Source organism: Hemitrygon akajei, chromosome 27 (assembly GCF_048418815.1).
Source record: "Hemitrygon akajei chromosome 27, sHemAka1.3, whole genome shotgun sequence".
Classification (NCBI taxonomy): Eukaryota; Metazoa; Chordata; class Chondrichthyes; order Myliobatiformes; family Dasyatidae; genus Hemitrygon; species Hemitrygon akajei.
In genome coordinates, this window is record NC_133150.1 from 30,394,886 (window position 1) to 30,415,806 (window position 20,921).

The 20,921-nt window shown below is 40.9% G+C and overlaps 1 protein-coding gene across 2 annotated transcripts in view; it reads left to right on the top strand.

Annotated features, from left to right (window-relative positions):
- The window catches only part of LOC140717222 (tyrosine-protein phosphatase non-receptor type 22-like), a 114,945-nt gene that overhangs the window by 5,365 nt on the left and 88,659 nt on the right, over positions 1–20,921 (top strand). Inside the window, exons 2-4 of one of the 2 annotated variants that reach the window (XM_073030549.1) lie at positions 8,900–9,008; positions 15,155–15,231; positions 17,589–17,684. In XM_073030549.1, the coding sequence (XP_072886650.1) occupies positions 8,900–9,008; positions 15,155–15,231; positions 17,589–17,684 (282 nt within the window). The remainder of the gene's footprint in view (positions 1–8,899; positions 9,009–15,154; positions 15,232–17,588; positions 17,685–20,921) is intronic. The other variant, XM_073030550.1, reaches the window with a different exon arrangement.

The following is a 20,921-nucleotide window of genomic DNA, read 5'->3' on the forward strand; positions in this document are numbered from 1 at the left end:
GCATTTAATTCCATCTGCCATTTTTCTGCCCATTTTCCCAGCTAGTCCAGCTCCTGCTGCAAGCTTTGATAGTCTTCCTCGCCATCCTGTATGCCCCCAATCTTGGTGTCATTTGCACCAGTGAGGTAGCAGCTGTGCAGAGCGATAAACTTAATATAACATTACATCAGAACTGCCAAGCAGGGAAGACTGATCTCTGAAAAATACAATAACAAAAATATTAGTTTGCACAATAGGTGGACACGAATGTTCTGTTTCCACATCTGATAAAGTGGTAGAGACCAATTAAACATGTCAACGAGATTATCACTCAAATAATATCACAACATCCTGTGAGAAAGGCCAACAATATAAAACTAGTTCAAAATTCAAAGTAATATTATGATCAAAGTACATACCGGCCACCATATACTAACTTGAGATTCATTTTCTTGCAGGCATTCACAGTAGAACAGAAACATATCAATGAAAAGTTACGAACAACCACATGCAAAAACAAACTGAGCAGAAATAATAAATAATAGAACATGAGTTGTAGAATTCTAGAAAGTGAGTCGATAGGTTGTAGAGTCAGTTTGGAGTTGTGAGTGGTGCAATTTGTGATACACTAGTCAAATGTATTGAAGTTAAGCTTGAACACCAAGCCTACATGGCTGTCAAAAGATAGAAAGAACATTGAAAGCAGAAACTTTAAAGTCACGGGTTGATGCTGGGGAAGGGACATGTTATGAGGATAGTCCTGTTACTGGAATTGATCCCAATGGAACTGAGAAAGCCAAAAAATGATTAACTAGAGTTTTTTAACTATTGAAGTGACTAGGGCAGCATATTTTTTTTAAAAAAATGTGATCTTTCGTTTTGATCAGCCACATTTGTGGGTACGTGTTGTGGGACAGTCTCCCTTCGCCAGCTCCCCAGGGAAGTGGAATTATAGATAAGTAATCAATGCCTGGATTGGTCTGCAGAGAGGGAATTTGCCCTGGCTGCAGGGATAAGGTTTACTTTTGTGCTATTTAATTGGATTATTGATTACTTACAATTTTCCTGGGGAATCGGTTGAAACAGATTTAATTGCTGTTCTGTGGGTAAGAAGACTCCTAGTAGAACACCAGTAGAGGGACATGGGCTAAACACCAGCGAATGGGACTACATAGTTATTTTGGTCAGCATGGATGAGTTGGGCCGAATGGCCTGGTTCCATGCTGTGTTACTTTATGATTCTAGATGTCATGGTAACTCTGGGTAAGCACTGGTTCGGCCTTCATCACTGCCTGCAATGAGAGCTTTAGCAGTGGTTGCACGAGGTCTCAGTTATGACCTGGAGCCAGAGAGCAGCAGCTTGTCAGTGAAGCCTAAAAGAGGAAGGCCAGAAGTTTTATGCCATGGAGAATATGTCCTGCTTTCTTGCAATGCCATAAAAAAGCAGCATCCATCATCAAGAACTCCCATCATCCAGCCATGCTCTTTTCTCACTACTTTCATCAGGAGGGAGGTACAGGAGCCTTGGGTCCCACAACAATAGGTTCAGGAACATCAGGTTCCCAAATCAGTGTGGATAACTTCCCTCGTCTCAATGCTGAACTGATTCCACAACCTATGGTTGTGTTCTCGGTACAATTCGTGTCCTCAGTATCATTTACAATTCGTGTCCTCAGTATCATTTACAATTCGTGTCCTCAGTATCATTTATTTACTTTTGCATTATTTGAATGGTTTGTCTTTTGTACATTGCATGCTTGTCAGTCTTTGTTAGTTATAGTGTTGCATAAATTCTGTTGCATTTCTTTATTTTCCTATAAATGCCTGGAAGAAAATTAATCTCAAGATTGTATATGGTGACATATACGTATGTCGATAATAAATTTACTTTGAAGAGTCCAAGAGTCAATCTCTTAAATAAAATTTTCCAAGGAGTGGTGCAGCTGGAGTCTGAGGCAGCACCTGACCCCGGATGCTGTCTATGTGGAGCTTACAAGTTTGTCTTGTGACCATGCGAGTTTCCCCTGGGTGTGCTCATTTCACCCCCCTCCCCCCCCCCCCAAAACACACATTCCAAAGATATGGTTTAATAAGTTAATTAACTGTGAATCATCCCTAATTTGATAAACTCTTGGGGACCAGGTGAAGGGAACTTGATGGGAAGTTCTGCAGGTCAGGGTGGGTTTAGTGTGGGAAAAAATTCGGTCCCTGATGGTTACCATGGTTATAGTAGGTCTAAAGGCCATGTTTCAGTTCTGTATCTCTCCATGATCTATGACGGTTCCAGGTTACGTGGAAGAATGGGATTCATTTTGTTTGATAACATAGCCTGAAAAGAGATTTGCATGGAGACTGAACACTATTAAGTTGAATAGTCTATTTTTGTGTTGTAAATCTTATGCAATCTGATATTGCATTGCTAAGTCTGTAAATAACTGGAGGTAACATTTCCTCAGTACCACAGTCCCAAAATGGATATCAAACTGAACTAAGAAATGGGAAATATTGAACTTCATTAACAAGCTCACAATAGCAGCATGGAGACAGAAAGGCTACAGATCAACGCTTTCCAGGAAAGCAAAGAGAGGTGCATCGAAGGTTTTGATCACATGAGGGGGACTAAATGAAGATGGGATTAAAATAAGTTGTAATACATAGGGGTAGCAACAGAAAGAAAATCCGGGGCAAATTTGGAGAATTCAGCAAAAAATGCAAAATACTAAGATGTGAAAATGAAAGAAATCTGCCAAGAAACTTCACAGATAACTAAAAGCCTCCTTTTAAAAGAGGGTTGGTTGTTTGGTGGTTAACTCATCAGACTAGTTTTCAGAGGCCTGAACCATTGATCTAGAGATAGGAGTTCAGAAACATTGTAGCTGGGAAATTTTAAGTGTATAATTAATCTGGAATGATAAAGCTAAGAATTAATATTTGACTTCAAGGTTTTCTATTGGGGAGGGTTTAAACGAGATTTTCAGGTGGGCCAGAACTGAAGTGAAGAGGCAGATGATGGGGAGGTTGGAGCACAAGTAGAGACAGCTTGAAGGGAGTTTGTGAGGAAGGATAGGCAGATGTCAGAGCAAAGATGCACTCAGCCTGATGGTTCTAGATGTGCCTATTTTAATGCAAGGAGTATCATAAACAAGGCGGATGAACTTAGAGTGTGGATCAATACGTGGAACTGTGACGTTGTAGCCATTACAGAGACTTGGCTGTCTCAGGAGCAGGAATGGCTGCTGAGTGTGCCAGGCTTTAGATGTTTCAAAAACAACAGAAAGGGAGGCAAAAAAGGTGGGGGTGTGGCATTGCTAAATAGGGATAGTGTCATGGCTGCAGAAAAGGAGGAAGTCATGGAGGGATTGTCTACTGAGTCCGTGTGGATGGCAGTCAGAAACAGGAAAGCGGCAATAACTCTACTGGGTGTTTTTACAGACCCCTCCCTAATAGTAACAGGGATATCGAGGAGCAGATAGGGAGGCAGATTCTGGAACGGTGCAATAATAATAGGGTTGGTGTGATGGGAGATTTTAACTTTCCTAATATTAATGGGCATCTCCTTAATGCAAGGGGTTCAGATGAAGTGGAGTTTGTTAGGTGTGTTCAGGAAGGTTTCCTGATGCAATATGTAGATAAGCCAGCTAGAGAAGAGTCTGTACTTGATCTGCTATTGGGAAATGAACCTGATCAGGTGGCAGATCTCTTGGTGAGGAGCATTTTGGAGGTAGTGACCACAACTCTATCTCCTTCACCAAAGCACTGGAGAGGGATAGGTGCAGACAATTTGGGAAAACATTTAGTTGGGGTAGGGGGAAATATGATGCTATTAGGCAGGAACTTGGGAGCATAAATTGGAAGCAGACGTTCTCAGGGAAATGCACGGCAGAAATGTGGCAAATGTTCAGGGAATATTTGCATGGAGTTCTGCATAGGTATGTTCCATTCCACTTCAGTAAGTATTCTGGAAGGAGAGAGCCTGGATATCTTGCAAGAAGTTTCAAAGGGGTGTCTGTTTTCTCTCCTTATAATAGGAGATGTTGATGGGCTCTTGGACTAAAATGAAAACTTGGCTTAATTCGAGGCTTAATGTCACATGATAAACATAGTCATAAATTTAAGGTTTTCACCAATAACTTTAATGTGTAGGTCAGGTGAAACTGGAAGGTGGTAATAATGTGGAACTTGCCTCAACATGAAGTAGGTGCGGTGAATGACAAGTACGTTTAAAGGGAAGTTAAACTTGTGGGTGAGTAAGGTGGGAGAAGGGTCATGTAGAGATTAACTACCAATCATGTTTAGATGAATAGTCTGGGAGCAAAAAGAAGAATTTGGGTTGATTTAGTGCTTAAAGCAATTAATAAGCAAGGCTGTCATCACAGATAATGACTAATAAATCCAATAAGGCAACAGAGAGACTGCAGATGCTGGAATTTAGAACAACAAACAAATCATTAGTTCCGTTTCTTGGCCTAGCATACTGTTGTTCCTAAATCTGGTAAGAAATTTGAAGGTAATTCCTTGACACAAATGTGCCTTGAACCTGGAACTTGTAACCACAAGGAACAATTGACACAAATGTCACAGGTGGAAGGGAAAGGAAGTGCTTTGAGTAAAGGAAATGTTTAATATTGAAGGCTGTGCTGATCCGATGAGATTAAGCACAATAGGGGAGGATTAGTTAATAGATCTGTGGGGCCATCTTGGTCTATTTCTATCCTATCAAATACAAGTAATTAATTTATTAACTATTGCTTCACGGACAAGATGGGCTGTGGATTGGCAGAGAAAGTCACAATTGCTACAATTATCCTCATTTTAATTGGGTTGTCCTTTCATTACCTGGCATTTAAGAGTGATAAAGCGAAAAGCTGAGGTAATCTTTCACAGATAATAAACATAACTCAAACCTAAGATGAAGTCACTACCATGGATATTACAATTTGTGTTTAAGGAAGAATGACTGTGATAGATGAACATAAACTGGAGTCTATAGGTCAGTTAGAATTATTTTACTTTCTGATGACGGCTGGTATATTAAGTTATCACTTTGGGAAGATTCATTAATTGAAAAGAGGTGACGTAGGTTTACCGAAATGTTATCAGAGACGTCTGATGTCCAAATATGAAGAAAGACTTGAGAAGATGAAGTTTTACTTCCATTAGTAATGAGATGGTCAGGATGAGTTGGTAAATGTCTTTGAGATTACAAAGGCTTGTGCTGGAACAGATAATGACTAACTAGTTTCCACTGGTGACTGAGAAAGGCAATCGTGTAAGGAACTAAAGAACAACTTTAGAATATAGTGGGTAGATAGAATGTAGAAATCATTGTTCAAACGAAGTCTAAACATTTGAAAAATATTTTGGTTAGCTAGTTGATCAGTTTTGTGAGAGATGACAAGTGTGGCATTGTACCAAGTGGGAGAAGTGAATTCCACCGGTGAAGTTAGGCATGAATTAGGATGGACTAAAAATAGTGATTAACTAGGTGAGATATTAATGGATATGTATTGTGAACAGAAATTGAGAGTGCAGCACAAGTAGATAGGGCAATGAAGAAAGTATATGACGGGGTGCCATGGTAGCATAGTGGTGGTACAGTAGTGTACCAGTTAGCATATCACGATCGAGGTCGAATTCCTTATGTCATCTGTAAGGAGTTTGTATGTTCTCCTCAACCATGTGGGTTTCCTCCGAGTGCTCAGTTTCCTCCTACATTTCAAAGGTGTACGGGTTAGGGCTAGTAAGTTTTTTTTTAATTTTATTTACAGATACAGGACAGCACATAACAGGCTATTTCAGACCAATGAGCCACACCGCCCAACAACCCACCTACTTAACCCTAGCCTAATCACAGGGCAACCTACAGTGACCAATTGACCTACTAACCTGTACATCTTTGGAATGTGAGAGGAAACCAAAGCACCCGGAGGACACCCACACATTCACAGAGAGGACGTACAAGCTTTACAGATGGCATTGGAAATGAACTCTGAACTCCGATGCCCCGAGCTGTAGTCACATTGCATTAACCACTACGCTACTGCGGTGCCTGTGGGCATACTATGTTGGCACCAGAAACGTGGCGACACTTGTGGGCTGCCACCAGAATATCCACAGACTGTATTGATCATTGGCACAAATAACCGACTTCACTGTTCGTTTTGGTGCGCTTCTGTCAAATAAAGTGAATCTTTTTTCCTTAAATGCTTGGTGTGCTTTCCTTAATAGGTAGGGCTTTGGAGTTAGGAAGTCATGTCTAACTTTTCAAGGCACTGGTAAGGCTGCAGTTTTGGTTGAAGCACTTTGGGAAGAATGTGCTAACACTAGAGAGGGTGTAAAAGACATTCTTTCCCCTTCCTTTTCAGTTCTGAAGAAGGGTCTTGGCCTAAAACATTGACTGTTTATTCATTTCCATAGGTGCTGCCCAACCTGTTGACTGCCTCCTGCAGAGAGTGTGTGTGTGTGTGTGTGTGTGAGAGGGAGAGACTGACTGACTGACTTTGGATTTTCAGCATCTGCAGACTTTGTCGTGTTTGCGATTCACCAGGATGTTGCCTGGTTGGAGGAATTTGGTTATAGAGAGGGATTGAATAGGCTGGGTACATTTCCCCTGAAGAGAATGAGATTGAAGACTATTCTGATAATGGTATGAAAAATTACAAAAGATGTAGATAAAGTAGTTAGAATCTAAGGTAGATCTGAAGGAGAGGTTATCAAAAACAAAGGTGCATTAGTTTCAGGAGGGAGGAAGGGGTTTTAAAGGGATCTGAAGGGGAAGTTATTTTACACAGAGAATGTTTGACATCTGGAACATTCTGCCAAAGGAAGTAGTGGGGTCAGATACAATCATTATGTTTAAGAGGCATTTGGACGTACACTTAAACAGGTAAGATGCAGAAAGAACGTAGGATTAGTGTAGGTGGGCAAAATGGTTTACATGGACATGGATGGCCCAAGGGTCTACTTCAGTACAGTACAACAAAGTTAGATGCTCAAAGTCAAGTCGTTTATTGTCATTTAATTATATACATGTATATAGTTAAATGAGACTATGTCTCTCCAAACCAGGCTGTAAAGCACAGTAGTGCACATACCACACGATAACTTGGGAAAGTAATGATAAAATCCACAGCTGAATTACGTATAAATAAACAAAGTAAAAGTGCATAATTTAAACACTGTCCGATACAGAACAGATTAACCAGTGGCACTTTGAATACGACGCAGCAAGAAGTTCAGAGCTTAGTGGTCTGGGGCAAGATACTGTTTCTCATCCAGACCGTTCTTGTTTTTGTGCATCGGAGTCTCCTGCCTGATGGTATAGAGGCAAAGAGGATGCTGGATGGATGGATGGGTGGGATCTTTGATAATACTAAGGGCCCTGTGTATGTACCGCTCCTGATAAATGTCCTCAATGGATGGTAAGGAGATCCCAATGACCCTCTCAGCCGTTCTCACGGTCATTTGTCGGGACTTCCAGTCCGATGCTCGGCTGCTCCCATAGCAGATAGATGCAGCCTGTCGGGATGCTCTCAATGTTGCTCCTGTAAAATTCAGTTAAGGTTGGGGTGAGGGTGACAGGAGGAGAGTGGATCAGAATTGCTGATTAATAGAGGGAAAAAAATCACCCAAATAGATATTCTGAATGGCAATTATCTATGCTGTCAAAATCAATATCGGAGTCACATGAATCCACAGGTGCAGAGAAAAGCTTACTTTCAGAAACACCTTAGGCACATAGCGTCAGATAGGCTGCATTCAGAAGAAAATGTAATACTCTTAATTACATACAACTTATGAGAAAGGATAATTGGAACGAAAAGAAATAAAGTTCATTGTAGATCAAAGTGGTCATAGTTTAATTATACTGAGGTAGCGAATGGGGTTGTACGGGCTGACTCAAGAACCTAATGGCTGAAGGGAAGAAGCAGTTCTTGATTCAGGTGGTGTGGGACCTTTAGGCTTCTGTACCTTTGTCGTGATGGTAGCTGTGAGAAGATGGCATTGCTTGCATGGTGGGGGGGGGGGGGTCTTTGATGATGGACGATGCCTTCTTGAGGCAGGTGGTGAGTGATGAGCCAGCAATGTACTGGGCTGAGTCCACTACCCTCTCATTCCTCTGCGGTCAACTTGCACTACCGACCGTTACAAATCCAGTCAGGATACATTCAATAGTATATTCATAGAAGAAGTATATCTGCTGAACCTCCTTAACCTACTAAGAAAGTAAAGGCACTGGCGTGCCTTCCCTGCAATTACATCTACAGTATCTGCTGGACTCAAGGCTGGTCAACCGATGCATTACTGCCCATGTGAAGTCACTGACCCTCTCCAGCACTGATCAACCAATATACATATTCAAATTCTATGATTCTAATTTTAAGTTTCTGCCTGTAAAGATAAATAATTTCTCAGATGCTATGTTGGATGTTCGAATGGGGAAATCCTGCAAGAGGGCAAGTTATTTAGGCTTTTACACAACGAGCGATAGGTACATGGAGCATATTGCCAGCAGTGGTGCTATAGGCAGATAACTTTGGGACATCGTGACTATTAAGGGTGTCAAAGGTTACGGGGAGAAGGCAGGTGAATGGGGTTGAGAGGGATTGTAACGGCCATGATGAAATGGCAGAGAAGACTTAATGGGTTGAATAGCCGAATTCTGCTCCTATGTCTTATGGTCTTGTAGGCACATGGATGAATGAGAAGTGGAGGGCTATGTAGGAGGGAAGCATCAAGTTGATCTTGGAGGAGGCTAAACGATCAAAACAATATTGTAGGCCGAAACACCTGTACTGTTCTATGTTCTAATTAGCAAGATGGCCAGGCTAGAATTTAAGATTAGCATTGCCATCAGGAAGATTTGTTGTTACATATTTATGCTATTAATTTGACTTTGTTTTTCCCATATCTCTCACAGAGACTGAAAAGGCAGTCAGTGAAAAACAAGTATGACAAAATCTTCCCATCGGGTCATGCAGAGAAGCAAGAGAATGTCAAGAAGAATCGCTACAAGGACATTATACCCTGTAAGTCAGGTTTCCACTTTCAAATTTTCCATAGGCCCACCATATCCTTGCAGGATTCCAGAGAACTTCATTCATTCTGCCTTGCCCTGGAATCATTTTCAAGGTACCTGTGTAGAAATAGAGACTACAAATTGATTGGATTGAAAGGCTGTAGCTGGATCTCAAACGGTACTGACTAGAGGAACTAAATTTATGTCTCCTTCAATGATGTGAAGCATTGCTTATATATTTAAAGCTACTCTTTCCTTATGGAGACTCATTCATGATTGAATTTGTTGGAAAAGATTTAATTTAATAACTGAAGGAAAAGAATGAGAGTGCACTAGAGATTTCTTTATTCATTCACAAAATCTAAGCATCACTAATAAGGTTGGCATTCATAGTCCATGTCTAATTATCCTTGACAACAAAATAGTGGGTTGCTGCTTGAACAGTTCCAGTTGGTAAGAGGAAGCTGTTGTCATGACATGTAGAGGTTGTAATACAATTGAGTGGTTTGCTAGAGATTACAAAGGGCAGTTTACAGTCACCAGGCACTTTCTTCATAAGTTTAATTGCTTCCCTTTAAATTGCTTTAAGTGCACAGTGTGCTTTCAGCATCATAATCCATTACATAAGACTATAAGACATAGGAGGCAAATGGCCATTCTGCTAAATGTCTTACAGTCTTGTACCATCATGGCTGATTTATCAACCCCATTCTTCTGCCTTTTCCACATAACCTTTGATGCCCTGACTAATCAAGAGCCTATCAAACTCCACTTTAAATATACTCAGTGACTTGGCCTCCACAGCCATCTGTGGAAACAAATTCCACAGAATCCCCTCCCTCTGGATAAAGAATTCCTCCTTATCTTTGTTCTAAATGAATGTCCCTCTAACCTGAGGCTGTGTCCTCTGGTTCTGCCTAGCCTCACCCACTATCGTCCTCTCCACATCTACTCTATCTAGGCCTTTCAATATTCAATAAGTTTTATTGAGATCCCCCTTCATTCTTCTGAACTGCAATACAGGGCCAGAGCAGTCAAATGCTCCTTTAATTCCCAGAATCATTCTTGTGAACCACCTCTGGACCCTCTCCGATGCTAGCACATCCTTTCTTCGAAAAGGGGCCCAAAACTGCTCACAATTCTTCAAGTGCAGCCGAACCTATAGCTTGTAAAGCCCCAATATTACATCCTTGTCCCTATATTCTGGTCCTCTTGAATGAATGCTTGCCTTATCACTCTCAACCTACAACGTAACCTTCATGGAATCTTGCACAAGGACTCCCAAATCCCTTTGTTCCTCTGATTTTTAAATTTTCTCCCCATTTCGCAAGTAGTCTATACCTTTATTCCCTCTACCAAAGTGCATGACCATACACTTTCCTACTCTATATTCCATCTGCCACTTCTTTGCTTATTCTCCCAATCTGCTTCAGTCCTTCTACAGACTCCCTGCTTCCTCAGTACTACCTGCCCCTCCACCCATCTTCATATCAGCCACAAACCTGGCACAAAACCATCAATTCCATCATCCAAATTGTTGACAAATAATGAGAAAAGATGATGTTCCAATATGGACCCTGTGGAACACCACTAGTCACTGGCAGGCAATCAGAAAAGGCTCCCTTTATTCCCACTCTTTGCCTCCTGCCAGTCAGCCAATCTTCTATCCATGCTAGTATTTTTCCCATAATACCATGGGCTCTTATCTTGTTAAGCAGCCTCACGTGCAGCACTTTATCAAAAGCCTTCTGAAAATCCAAGTAAACAATATCCACTGACTCTCCTGCCTGTTACTTCCTGAAAGAATTCCAACAGATTTGTCAGGCAAGAATCTGACTTTGGCCCTATTTTGGCATGTGCCTCCAAGTATCCCGTAGCCTCATCCTTTATAATGGGCGCTAACATATTTCCAAAAATTGAAGTCAGGCTAACTGGCCTGTAATTTCCTTTTTTCTGCCCCCCCCCCGCCCCTCCCTTTTTAAAGAGAGAAGTGACATTTGCAATTTTCCAGTCCTCTGGAACCATTCTGGAATCTAGTGATTCTTGAAAGATCATTTTGCTAATGCCTCCACAATCTCTTCAGCTACCTCTTTCAGACTAAAGGTAAATCAGTTGATTTGATGATTTTCCAACTGACCCATTAGGAGTCGAGTTCAAACACAGCATATTATTTGTGGATGATTTGCAAATTATAAACCGTTATAGATTTTCAAAAAATTCTAGGATCACTCCCCCATGCTCATGTTCCTGATTGTAAACAGAATATAAGTACAGGTCGTCTCCAGGTTACAGCTGGGTTCTATTCATTTGGACTGTTCAGAACCTGAACAGTTCACAATTCAGAAATGCAGCCATGAACAGCTTTTGCATGTGACAGAAGATGCCTACAGCAGCCAGAAAATCCATCCCACCTGTCTCCCAAATGCTTGTTCACCTACACAATCTATCCATGACAGCCATTCGTAAATGGGCAGGAACCGTGCTGACCAACTTTTGAGGACATCTTGTAGATAAATGTACCATCAGGAACCTCCTTATTAGGAGGCCCCTTTATTAGGTGTACCTCATCAGCCAATCACAAGGCAGCAACTCACTGCTTTAAAGCATGCAGACATGGTCAGGAAGTTCAATTGTTGTTCAGACCAAGCATTAAACTAGGGAAGAGATATGATCTAAGTGACTTTGACCGTGGGATGTTTGTTGATGCCAGATGGTTGGTTTGAGTATCTCCAAAGCTGCTCTCCTGGGATTTTCATGCACAACATCTCTAGAGCCTGGACTCTCAACCTTTTTTATGCCATGGATCCCTACAATTAACCGTGGACCCCAGGTTAAGAACCCCTGCTCAAGTGTTTACAGAAAATGGTGCAAAAAAAAAATCCAATGTGGCAGTTCTGTGGGTGAAAATGCCTTTTTCGTGAGGGAAGCCAGGGGAGAATGGCCAGACTGCATCAAGCTGACAGGAAAGCGACTCAGATAACCGCGTGTCACAACAGTGGCGTGTAGAAGAGCATTCTAAATGCACAGTGCATGAAACCATGGAGTTTGATGCATTGGCTACAGCAGCAGAAGACCAGGAACATACACTCATTGATATCCAAATGAACCCCTAAGTACTACATTACCCACTGCAGGCAGGCCCCTGGAAAAGCCATGCAAAAGTTAGAAAATTTCTGGGAACCTTATTGCCGAAAGATAGTCCAGGAAATGCATAGAATTATATTTTTATATCAGATTGAAATAGCAATGAGTGAATAAATCAATAAAGATGAAAAGCTGGTGTCAGAACATTATAAATTGGTGGCTCTGTGACTCTCCTGGGTCTTTAGCTTCTATCTGCAAAGCTGTGTGGTAACTGAAGCATTTCAGTTTTAGAATGAACTCAGAAGCAGAAACAATTCTTGAAATGTTGTTTGAACTCTACAGAGAAACTGTATTCTTTTCGTTATAATCGTAGATTTGAATATGGATGCGTACAAAAAAAAACATCTGCAGGGGTTTATCAGAGTTTAATCTGAACCTGCTAGGTGTGTTTTTCTTTGTTGCTTCTCTGTCACAATGGTTTTTATTGTTTATTCCTGTGACAACTTTATCTTGATTAAGTTTCCAAGAGAAATTGGCCTCCACCTGAGTTCCATCATATAGCTAAATCACCTGACCTGATAACACCTGCCTGAATGCAGTTCTATATCGTGGCGTTCACATTGTTCACATGTACATTTAAAAAAGTATTGATGAATATGTACTAAGAATGTACAATTCTAGTTGCTGCATTACAGAAAAGATTTTGATGATTACTGAAGAGAGTGACCCCATGAAGGAGAATTGGATTTTGAGAGGAGATTATGTAAATTGTCGACGTTTTCACTAGAAAAATAATATCACTGAAGTTTTAAGGATTGTAAAAGGTTTAGATAAAGTTGAGTGAGAAAGACTTGCAACCAAAAAATAATTGGAAATATTCAGAAGATCAGATAACACCTGTGGAGAGAGAAGCAGTTGTGTTTTAATTTGCATCATAACTTGGAATAGTTAGAACCCAAACAGTTGCATAGAAGGATGGAGAAAACAAGGGGAAAATCTGTAGTACGCTGAACTAGAATGTTGAATGCTAAACTGCATTCAACATGGTCTCCTGTCCCTTGAAGAAACTAAATATAGATCAGATAACTGTTATTGCTGAATAGCTCCATTCAGTCCACAAAATCAGAAGCATAGAATAAGATGTTAATATCCCTCATGCCAAAGGGTCTTGAGCACTTGCTCAAGACTGCTTTGATGTTGGGAGTGGCACAAGGTTGACACACGGGGATTTGCATGTGGGCATCCTCCTTCCTCGATGTATCATTGATTAGCCCACTACATCTCCGGAGGGCTTGACGATGACTTCTGGCCTCCCAGACTCAACCCCCGTTGTGTCCTCCCACTCTCTTGATGCTTTCTTGGAGCCCAGGAGAGGTCTATATGCTTGATGCAAAGCCAGTGACTGCTTCTTTCCACTGCCTCTGATGGTTTGCCTTAGCGTCTGACCATGGATCCGTAGGTCTGCATGGTACAGCCTCTTGCACTCATATGCTTCAGCCGCCGAATCCTCCCATGTGACTGTGACTTCTACGATGTAGGTGATCTGTAATGAATTTGAGCAGAGAACAAAGTCTGCCCCAAGGTTGGTGGTAGCAACTTCTGGTGAAAAGGTGAGTTGTTTATTGACATCCACTGGCATTTTCCAGTCACGGGCCATGTTTATCTGTCCTGTTTCTGGCTTAGGACGAAGGTTAGTTGGTCTTTTCACTCCCTCCCGGACAAATGCTGCCGGTGTTCTAGGAGGCAAGGAGGTGGTTGCTATCCTCTTGGTCTCGATTGCTGCTGCCAGACCTGATGCCACGTGTATCTGCCTTGTGTGAGGCTGGTTTTGCAGCTAGCCAGGATATGCTTGAGGGTTGCTGGAATCGGGCACGGGGAACATGTTGGGTCCTTGTCGAACCACTGTAGCGCCAATGAGAAAGCTAAGTCTGTTTGCTTCCATCTCCCACGTGTCCTTCCAGTTGATTTTCCTCCTCAGTGCTTTGTCACCGCAACCATTGCTCCTGCTTAGCCAGGGAGACATTCTTTGCACTTCTATTTGAATCTTCTTGTCACTGCACTTCCTCAACAACCATTTGCCTTCGCTCTGAAATTGTGTCCACTTGCTGCCAGACCATAGCCACCCCTGCCCTGCTGAACTTGCCCCACAATGTCTCTATGCCTAAAGATAACTGTTTTTGTCTAACAGCTCCATTCAGTCCACAGGATATTACCTTTAGCACACTTGAGAGGAGTGGAGAACTTTGAAGCTCAAGGGTTTCAACCGCTGGTGTCTCCTCACCTTTTATCTGGCTCTGTTGTATATTGATTGATTTGATGCCATTAATCAACAACTCAGTTATGGTATAATGCAAATTCCAGGGAGGCAGAAGGTGAATTTAAAAGCCTTCACTTTTAATGCCTTTTAATTCTTTGTTCTTTGGCTGAAAGTCAGTGATACGAAAAGTCATGGGAGTAGATAGCAATTCTAGAAGGACCTGGTCCTATCCCAATCTACTCACCAGGCTTCAGATACAAAATTGTTGTTGTTATCTATTTGTTGTTGTTTATTTATTTAGAAATACGATGACGTGCCCTTCTGGCCCAGTGAGCCTGCACCCTCCAATTATACCCAGTGATCAATTAGCTACTAGCTTGTATGTTTTTGGGATATGGGAAGAAACCAAAGCACTCAGAGGAAACCCACGTGGCCACAAGGAGAACATACAAACTCCTTACCGACTGCAGCGGGAACTGAAACCCGGTCACTGGCGTGCAAAGCTTTACGCTAAGCTCTATGCTACCATGCAGCCCGTCAACCATCTACTCTGGCATCCAGTTCCTGAGTTTTTTTTTAAAAAGAGTCGCTGTGCTCTTAAATGACCCTTGGTTGTTGACTAATCTATTCTGAGTGACCCGGATCTTATATTCACCGATTTTCATATTAAATTCTGAACTTGTTCATTCAATTGAAACTAAAGTGGCCACTGAGTTGAACAGATCAGTTCCTTTTAGCTAAATGGGCAGAATGAGGAAATGGAAAATGCATGTTGTGTGTGCGTGTGTGTTTTAATATTTGCATCCTGTTTTCAGTTGATCACAGCCGAGTGCAGCTGTCACTGATAATTTCCGACAATGATTCTGATTACATCAATGCAAGTTTCATCAAGGTATGCACTTTCTAAATGGAAACTTTGCCAGAAAAAAAATTGGCCAATTCATTTCACTTGAAATAATTTTGGATCAAGCCACTGCACTTTCACTGTGGGAAGGGAAATGTCTCAATGACCAGTGAAGGTAGCAGAACTCTAGAAAATAGGCAGGGACTCCTTTAATCAGGGAAACCATGGAAGGTGTTCGAGAACTTTGCACAATTTTTAATGGAATAGATCAGGAGGAATTGTTTTCAACCGTAGGAAGATGGGTAATTAGATATCACATTATTAAAGTGATTGCTGGATGAACTATTGGTAATATCTTGTACCTTATGACAATGCAGAAAAGGCCATTCAGCCCTTCATGTTTGCTGCCAGGAGAATTCCATTCCCCTCCCCCTATTTTCATATTTCCTTATTGCCCCTCAGACGTGTCCATTCAGACACACAAAAAGCTGGAGGAACCTGATGACGGGTCTCGGCCCGTTTCTGTAAATGCTGCCTGGCCTGCTGAGTTCCTCCAGCGTTTTGCGTCCGTTGCTTGGATTTCCAGCCTCGGCAGATTTTCTCCTGTTTATGTTCCTCAACACTATTTTTTGAGTCTCTTTTTTTTCTGGGGGATGTGGGAGAAAACCAGAATATTCAGATAAAACCACAGGGAACTGAAGAGAATGAGCAGACGGTGCTCAAAGAGCAAATCCTTTCCCCTGAAGTGTGAGGCAATTTCACAAACTGCTCTGGCAACGTGTTGCCCATTAAACCTCTGTACTATCTGTATGAAGGTGTATATTTTAGACATTATGTTGTGATCTAGAATACTTCACTTGAAATAGTGATGGAAGCACATTGACTCCTTTTTATAAAAAAAGGATCTGAAATAATACAGTATGTGGCCCTTCTGCCCATTATATCAGTACCAAACAAATTAAACTTAAGTCTCTTCTGTTTGCCCATGATTCATATCCCTCCAGGTCCTGAATATCTAAAAGCCCCTTAAGTGCCACTATCATATCTGCTTCCTCCATCAGCCCTGGCAGTCCTTGCAGACACCTACCACTGTCCGTGGTTTTTTTAAAAAAAACTTGCTCTACGCACCTCCTTTAAACTTTTTCTCTCTCAACTTAAATACACACCCTCCAGTAATTGACGTTTCTACCTTCCGGGTGGGGGGGGGGGGGGGGGATCGATTCGGACTGCCTATTCCATTTTTCTTTCATCCATCTTAAGAATTGGATCAATAGTTGAAAGAGAAATAATTATTGGGCCATGGGGTGGGGGGGGGAACAAGAGCCCCCACATAGCCCAATAATTATTTCACTTTCAACCATATGAAGTAACTTGAATAGCTCCATAGTTATGATGGGCTGAAAGGCCTCTTCTTTATACAGTACAATCAGCGAAACAACATACCTTAGAAAAGAAATAATCGGAAGTGAAGAAGTGTTGACAGTGCAGAGCAGATAACTATTGCAAACAATAATGTATCTAGAAATAGTAGTAGAAGAATATGGGGTGGAAGAAAGAATGGACAGAATGCTGGAAGGAGAACCTACATAAGTTGAGATGAAGGATAAAAAGTGATATAAATGAAATAACATTGCCAAATTAGTAGGAAGAGATAACGTTTAAATGCAAGGCAAAATAAAACTGGTAAAAATCACATTATAATTGTGGACTATCTCAACTAAACAAAATAAACTGGCAAAGAGATGTGATAAAGAGGGAACAGACTGACTTTTTTTCCAATTGTATTCAAATGTAAGGAACTTTCTAATACGATAGCATTGTTAAACCTGGTCATAGGAAATTAGTTTTAGAAGTTGTGTGAGGGGAGCAGGGCAAAATATTGAGGAAATAGTGATCTGAATGCAAATATCCTTTAAAATAATGCTGGAATTGGATAGTATCTTAACCAAACTATTAGACTGGGAAAATGTCAACTGAGAGAGAACAAGGATAAAGTTAACGAGGGGAAACTGGACAAAAATGTTGACAGAATAGTCACTGGCAGTGGACAATATTTGAAAATGTATAGCATTGAATGAGCCCCTGTTTTAAAATATCAAAGAAAGTGCAATTGTGTCTAATGACAAAGAACTTGCTCAATGTTACACCGAGAAAGTTCGTTATCATTGAACATAATTGAAAATAGAAACTAAAATTTACAATCACTTGATTCAGAAATAAGACTGTTAACCACTAAACCAAGCCAGCATGCACTTTCAAACTATAACACTTGTTACGAGTTGATCTTTCTCAAAATTCAACTCTTACAAAACATTTCATTTAAAAAAAAAATTGTGATTTGATATTCATATTTTGCAATAGTCAATTTACCAAAGCTGACACTTATAAATGGCTTTCTTTCCAAGGGTGTATATGGACCACAAGCCTACATTGCAACGCAGGGCCCTTTGCCGCACACAGTGATAGACTTCTGGAGAATGCTATGGGAGTACAATGTTGTAGTAAGTTTTTTAATATGTATATTTCTTTATACCAAGTTTTAACGTGTGCACCACTTGGGACTACTTCAGTCAAGTAAAATATCCTTACTGAATAATTCTCAATGGAAGCAAAATATTGCAGATGCAGGAAATCCGCAATAAAACCCAAATGCTGAAAATGGTCAGCAGGTCAGGCAGCATGTGGAGGGAGCTACAGTATTACTATTTCAGATCATTGTCTTTTCATAAGTACTGCCATAAGTAGTGTACCAGATTTTGAATGTGATCCATAATTGTTTTATATATTATTTATTTTTTATTTTTTTACTGTTTTTTTTCCAGTAAGTCCCTTACTTTTAATTCAGTACGATACCACTGACTGGTTGGAAGAGCTATGTTAATGGATGGTAATGAGCTTGGGATGAGAATCAGATGAGAGATGGGATGAGAGGCCAGGTTGGGTCAAAATGGCTGATTTCCTTCCCTAAAGGATATTAAAAGCCGTCTTTGGTTTCATAACAGTTCAACAATGTTATGGTCATTGAAAATTGGCAGATTTTCAGCTCCCAGATTCTTTTTTTAAAGAATTCACATTCCCGAATTGCCGCAATGTAATTTTAAACTCTCATTCCCTGGAGTACTGGTGCACCAGCAACTCAGATGAAGTATTCTGTGGGAAATATGAGGAAAAAGAACAAGAGCAGAATTAATCTCATGGCACTTTCAATGAACTGATGTGATAGACTGAATGACAAATTTCTATTCAGTGTGATTCTGACATTAGCTTCATTGCCTCACGTCACTGCACTTCTGCAGGACAACTTTTGAAAGTTCAGTAGACCTTTTTTAAGATTCCTGGACTGACGATGAACTCGGGACTCTATGCGAAGTGGACGATATCAGATTTTTATCTGCTGTCCACGTGATCGTTTTCAAACTTTTGTTGTTCCCAAAATAGCTCAATGACGAGGAGAGAGAGAAAAAAGTTGAAGCTGGCAGATGTGGAAAGGATGTTTCCCATGGTGGGGGAGGGCATAGCCTCAGGATAGAGGGGCGTCTATTTAAAACAGAGATCCTGGACACATTTTTTTCACCAGAGAGTGGAGAATTTGTGGAATGTATTACCACAGGCAGCTGTGGAAGCCGAGTCGTCGGGTGTATTTAAGGCAGAGCTTGAGAGGTTCTTGACTGGACATAACATCAAAGGTTACAGGGAGAAGGCCAGGAGTGGGGCTGAGGAGAAGGGGAGAAAAAGGATCATGGCCTAATTCTGCTCCTATGTCTTATGGTCTTGTAGTTTAACCCTGAATCATGGACTGCAAAAGTTAGTAAGTTAAGTTGGATCAATATAAATCACTTGTTCACATCCATACGTGTATCATGTCTGCTTCTGGACAGCACATTCGCAAGGATGTAGGAGAGTTCAGTGGCAAGGAGAGACAAGTGAAGAATGGGTTATTTTCCTTCAAACAGAGAGAACTATGAGATATAAAAGGCTGCAAAATCATGAAGGGTCTTGGCCAAATATACAAATATTAACAGCTATTTATTTATTGGGGTACGGTGCAGAGTAGGCCCTGCCCACCCTTCGAGCCTTGCTGTCCAGCTACCCCCAGTGTAACCCTAACCTAATCATGTGACAATTTACAATGACCAATTAATCTATCAACTAATACGTCTTTGGACAGTGGGAGGAAGCCCATGCAGAGACGAGGAGAACGTACAAACTCTTTATAGACAGCAGCGGGAATTGAACCCAGGTTGCTGGTACAGTAAATTGTTGTGCTGACCACTATGCTACCGTGTTCGCATTCGCAGAAGGATCAAACACTACTGGACATAGATTTAAGGTGATTGGTAAAAGAACTCCCAAAAGCATGGGTAGTTAACTTCTGGAATATACTCTCTGAAAGTAGATTCAATTATGACTTTTCAAAAGGAATTGGATAAATACTTGAAAGCAAAATAGTCACAGGGCTACGGATCAAGAGGGTGAGGAATGGGACTGATAGGATTACACATACAAAAGCTGGTGTAAGCTGGAATGCCCTTCCAAATCCTGCTCATATACCCTATATTGTGAACGAGGGCTGTGAATTGGAATGGTAAATTAAGAGTTATCCTGCTTCGTCTTACTTCTGTCCCATGCTTCTGAAACTCTTGGAATACTTGTTTTATCTGGTGGTATCCTCATCAAGATGGTTAAGAAATTATCCTGAGTGTAAATCTGGAAGTCATTGTGCTGATGAAATGGCAACATCAGTTCCAAAAAAAAACAATGTAAGAAATGTGCTGTTGCATGAAATTCAGCAAGCAATTAAAGGTCAGTCTTATCTGGCAGAGTTTCTAGCACAATTTGCTGTTTATTTACATGAGCAGCATTGCCTTTAAGATGATGTCATACATGGTTTATAAATAGTCACATTTGTTTAAAGGACAAAAAAACACAGTAAGTTTGGAGCCTGAGCCCATCAAATGATCTTTACTCATAAATGTCTGTTTATCTTACAATTATCAGGTAGCGGCTAAAACTCACTGGATCTTAAATGCATGCAACTTCCATATTTTAGTTGATATCTGAATAAAGAACTAAATATATCTTAGTATTTAATTGTTTACCAACTCATGATTGTATTGTGATTATGACACCATCATAGTAATCAAAAGAACTGCATAATGATATCAAGATGTTCAAGTCTCGCCTGACCCAATGATAATGAGGGAGCAATGGCACATTTCCAAGTTATAATGGTGAGACTACAGAATCAGTATCAGGTTTATTATCTCCGGCATGTGTCATGAAATTTGTTAACTTAGCAGCAGCAGTTCAATGCAATACATAACTATAGGAAGGATATCAGTAAGATTGAAAGAGTGCAGAGAGGATTCACTAAGATGTTGCCAGGTCTTCAGGAGTTGAGTTACAGGGAAAGAGTGAACAGATTAGGACTTTATTCCTTGAAGCATAGCAGAATGAGGGGATATCTGATAGAGGTTTACAAAATTATGAGGGGTATAGACAGAGTAAATGCGAGTAGGCTCTTTCCACTTAGATTAGGAGAGATAAATACAAGAGGACATGGCTTTAGTGTGAAAGGGGAAAGGTTTAGGGGAGCTTCTTCACTCAGAGTGGTGGGAGTGTGGAATGAGCTGCCATCTGACGTGGTAAATGTGGGCTCACTCTTAAGTTTTAATAATGAATTGGATAGATACATGGATGGGAGAGATCTGGAGGTACAGGTCAATGGGACTAGCGGA